Source organism: Olea europaea, unplaced genomic scaffold (assembly GCF_002742605.1).
Source record: "Olea europaea var. sylvestris unplaced genomic scaffold, O_europaea_v1 scaffold713, whole genome shotgun sequence".
Classification (NCBI taxonomy): domain Eukaryota; kingdom Viridiplantae; phylum Streptophyta; class Magnoliopsida; order Lamiales; family Oleaceae; genus Olea; species Olea europaea.
In genome coordinates, this window is record NW_019265529.1 from 448997 (window position 1) to 453604 (window position 4608).

Genomic DNA, 4608 nt, shown 5'->3' on the forward strand with positions numbered 1-4608 from the left:
AAGTCATCATCAGAAGTCCACTGAAGTAGTAAAGGTGAGTGATCAGATGAAGTCCTGTTCAAGTGCTTCACTGTAAGCTGTCGACAAAATGCTGCAGCTGAAGAATTAATGAGTACTCTATCCAATCTCTTCCTGACCCGCCCATTGGTCCAAGTGTATCGATTCCCAAGGAAACCTGCATCCTCTAAGCCACTGTCCAACATCATATCAGAGAAAGCTGTAGTGCCTCGATCATGGGTATTATGACCTGTGCGCTCTCCATCATGAGTAATAACGTTAAAGTCTCCCCCAACTATCCAAGGGTCCTCCATATCGAGGGAGATGTGGTGAAGACCCGCCCACAAATCCCTCCTGACAGAAGCATCACAAGAAGCGTAAACTGGAGTAAAATAGATGGGAAGAGCTAGTCTGGGGTCCTCAACTTTAACGTGAAGAAACTGGGGGTGATCAACAATAATAGTAACATTAGTCCCCGAGTTCCAGAAAAACCAAATCTTATTCGATTCATTCTGAGCTCCCGTATCGAAGCGCAGGTAACGTCGAATATATGCAAAGCTGTGTTGTAGAACAAAGGGCTCCAGTAAAACTAACAGATAAACCTGATGAAGCTGTATAAGTTTCTTCAGGCGCCGACGAGTAGCTACACTAGCTACACCTCTCACATTCCAAATGATGGCACTCATAGGGATGGAGAATGTGAAGAGGTATCATGTGACTGACTCCTGGTGATCCGTCTGCTCGGATGTGGAGTATCAGTAGCACGTGGGTGTTTCTTTCTTGTGACTCGGACAAAACCGTCATCCTCTGATCTACCAGCCATACCCAGTAAATCCTCAGCAGAAGACCTACGGAACACACCCTGCTGATGGACCTCAATCTGTGATGTAGCTTCAGTATCTGACTGATCAGATTCTACTGAAGGAATAGAAGCTTCAATGTTCTGTTGACAAACAAGTGGAGAGCTGGAGGCAGGATTACCAGTACGGCCAGGTGTAGGACCGGGAAGCTGTCTGATAACTCTATCTGTAGCCTCTGAATCATGTGTTCGCCGAGACATGTCGTGAGCCAAGGGGTCAGTGTAATCACTGTGAACATGAATAACAGGCTGTGATGGAGCCAAGGCTGGTGTAATGGCACTCAAAGGAGCAATATTGTCTGGAGCTACTGACTGCACTCTTGGAGGATTAACTGAAGCAGTGTCTACTATGGATGCAATTGACTGGGCTACAATAGGTTGATCTGCTTGGGAAACATGTGCACCTGATGTGCTAGCCTGCTGTTTCTTCTGCTCTCTGCGAACTGGGGTCCACCTCTGACGTGGCTCACCCTGAATTGCCTTTCCCTTGTCCTTATCCTTAGCAGGGATAATAGGTTTAGGGATAGGCTCAACAACAGGAGGTGGTGCTGGTCTTATGCCAAGTTTACACTGAACTTCTAAGTGCCCAAAATGTCTGCATTTGTAACAAAATTCTGGCTTCTGGTCATATATAACCTGTTGCCAATAGCCACCGATCTTTTCCCTCTCAATCCAAACTCTGTCAGGGAGATCGTAGTCCAAATTAACCTCCACACATACTCTAGCCTCACTAGGGCGGCGAAGATCAGATGTTGCCTCATCAATACGTAACGGAAGGCCAATAGCTTTAGCAATAGCATACAAACTGCTCTTAGCCCGAAAGTGAATAGGTAGAAGTGGAAAGGATACCCAGACTGGAGCAATTGGGGTCTCTTGCAGTGGACTAAAGCTTGGAGTCCATTTGAAGACTCTCATAGGGGAACCATCAATATACCACAGTGGTTTGAGGAATAACCGTGCATAGTCATCCTCGTGCGCCAAGTGAATCAAAATGTGTGTGGCATCAATTAGACCAATAGTATAATCACCACAAAAACCAAAGCGAGAAAAGTTTTCATGTACCTTAAGCATAGATGGCCTCCGGTGCACAAATTTGCCAACAAGAGTAAACTTGTATGGCTCAGCCAAGACTTCTTCATCTGCCTCTGTGAATAGAACTGCAAGTTCACCATGATGGATGAAAGGGTCCCTAGAAATGAGCTTGTGGTCAGTAGATTCTTGTGATGCTCGAAGACTTTGAGCAAAGGACTTCTTTTGACTCCTCTCTGCTTGAGAAACTACTGGCACATTACCAACTGCTGCAGCATAAGATTTTGGACCAGAATGAGCAGTTGTGGAAGTTGCAGTGGCTCGTGGTGCTGCACGTGGGGGTGGGGGGTGCTTACGTGCAGGAGGGACTCGCGCGTTTATGGTACGCGCAGTTTGGGATGTACTAGGCGGTAAAGTGTTGATCCTTGGAGTTTTTCCATGATTTGGAGCCAGTGGTGCAGTTCCTGGGATCAAAGGAGGTCCAAAAACATTAGAAGGATTTGCCTCGATATGTGTGCCACTTGACACGTTTCCCAATGCAGATTTCCCGTCATTTTTAGCCGGAGCAATGGTCTCACCGAAGGTTTTCATATGCTCTGGAGATGATGGCAGTGTCAAAAATATAGAATTCTACCCAGAAACAGCAGTACCAACTGCCTCGGTTTGTGTGCATTTTGGCACGAAATCCAATGTAATATTTTCGGTCGAATTGATAGTCCCTTCTGATGTTTTTGGACCTTCTGAGTTCATTGGAGGTGTCAATTTTCTCAAATAATGCTCAGAAATGGAAGAAATCTGACCAGCAGCGCTAGAGGTGTGAAGAACACCGTTTGATTCCAAGATTCGGCAAACTAATGATGTAATCTCAGCAATTGGAACATTACCCAGAGTATTTGGGGCTTGAATTTCATTTACCCCACATTTAATTGCAGAATCGAACACATTTGTGGGGTCAATTAAGAGAGAATCGGACTTTTGACCTTGATGGATTGAATCCGTTCGATTTGCGAGATTGGGGTAAAATTGATGAAGACCCATATGATGTGGATGTTGCCCATGATGAGAGGAGTAGAAATTGGGTGGTCCGCCACTGTGGGTCCCACTGGTGGCGCCGAAAAATTGAAAGGGAGGCAGCGATTCGGCAGGCAGCGCAGGCGGACCTTCCAGGTGCAATTTCGGTCGATTGGGAGCTCCAAATGGTGAGTGGGGACCATGGTTGTGATCGTCTGGAGGAGGGCTACCGACCGACGGTGGTCCGCGACCGTGGGTCCCACCGGAGACGTCGAAAAATTGAAATTCGACAGGCAGCTCAGGCGGAACTTTCTGATGCAATTCCGGCCGATTGGAGGCTCCAAATGATGAACGGCGACCATGGTTGTGATCATCTGGAAGAGATCTATCGACCGGCAGTGGTGCGCCGGCGTGGGTATCACCGGAACAGTGATTTTCGACAGAGAAACATTGCGGCAGATTCGGGTTTTGGGCTTGATTTTCATCAGATTCCGACGAGTTTATTGCCGGCGGTTGGGTGTAGGTTATAGAGGGGAGTGACGTGGTTCTATTGGTGGTCGGATCCGGTGGCCATGGTGGCCGGAATGCAGCCGGATGGGGTTCCATTTTGGGCGACTAGAAATCTCCAAAAATCACCTATCTCTAGAGAGAAAATGTAAGGGTTGGGAATGGTTTTTTTGGTTTAGGGTTTAGGGTTTAGGGTTTAGGGTTTTTTTTTTTAAGCAAATACCACTAGTGTGATTTATTTTATATAATGAAAAGCGGGAAAACAAATAGAGGAGGGGGGCATGGACCTGACCTCCAGCAAATGTAAATTGTAACAAATATTTGAAGATGAAATGCAATCACACTAAACAAGACACGAACAAAAACTAATGAAAGGTACTCAAGGGTATTCCCGAGGGTAAATCTTCGGGTGGCAGTACATAGACATTGATCGAGTCATGCGTCTGGTTTGAAACATTTCCGGATCATAGTAGTCTGCGATGTCTGGCTCACTCGTTGGAGAGGGGTCTCGCCTGCGTGTAGGAGCCTGCTTTGGTGATAAGAACTATTCAGATGGTGGTGCACTGAATGTCGGGCGAAAAGCGGGTGCATCTGATCTCATTGTACTAGTCGTAGGTGCGTCTAATCTCATGGTGTTCTGTGCTACGACATCTGAATCATGGGAGATTGACCTGCTTGCTGTAGGGACATCGTCCTCTGCATTTTGCATGCAGTTTCCAAGGCCCATGCCATCCATGTCTCTCTGTATATGTTCTTTCACCTTATTGTGTGTAGGAGCTGTGATAGAAGGACTAGGTGAAGGTGTCTGCGTAGGAGTCTTACTCACAGAAGGTCCCTCTCCAAAGAGCTTAAAAACCAAGTCCTCAATAGCAAATCTCATGGTAGATCCAACTTTCATTCCATGGTCCTTCTTAAAGTGATCAATCAACATATGCTTGACACCATGTCGCTCTGAGCTGATCTCAGCCAACAACCCCTGTGAAAGAGTGGTTTGAGAAATTGTCTCGGTACCTGATCCCTGCGCTGATTGAGTACCATCTGTGTGTGTCTTCAATGGTGGAGAACTCATATGCGTCGGCTCAGGGGGTACATCAGTAGTAGCTGTGGGAATAGGAGCTATGGAAGTAATAATAGGAGAAGTGGGTACCTCGATAGGAGCATTTGGAGTAGGCTCAGCAACTGAATGAATATACGGAGGTACCTCT

At 46.6% G+C, this 4608-nt stretch overlaps 1 protein-coding gene across 1 annotated transcript; it reads right to left on the reverse strand.

Moving 5' to 3' along the window:
* Positions 1-679: 679 nt before the first annotated feature.
* On the reverse strand, positions 680-2476 carry LOC111390771. The gene has a single exon (XM_023015879.1). It carries the CDS (start codon positions 2474-2476, stop codon positions 680-682), a length of 1797 nt encoding a protein of 598 aa, XP_022871647.1.
* Positions 2477-4608: the final 2132 nt, after the last annotated feature.

What these genes read in the sequence shown, in the direction of transcription:
- LOC111390771 (XM_023015879.1), bottom strand. Translation starts at nt 2,476, where the DNA reads ATGAAAACCTTCGGTGAGACCATTGCTCCGGCTAAAAATGACGGGAAA.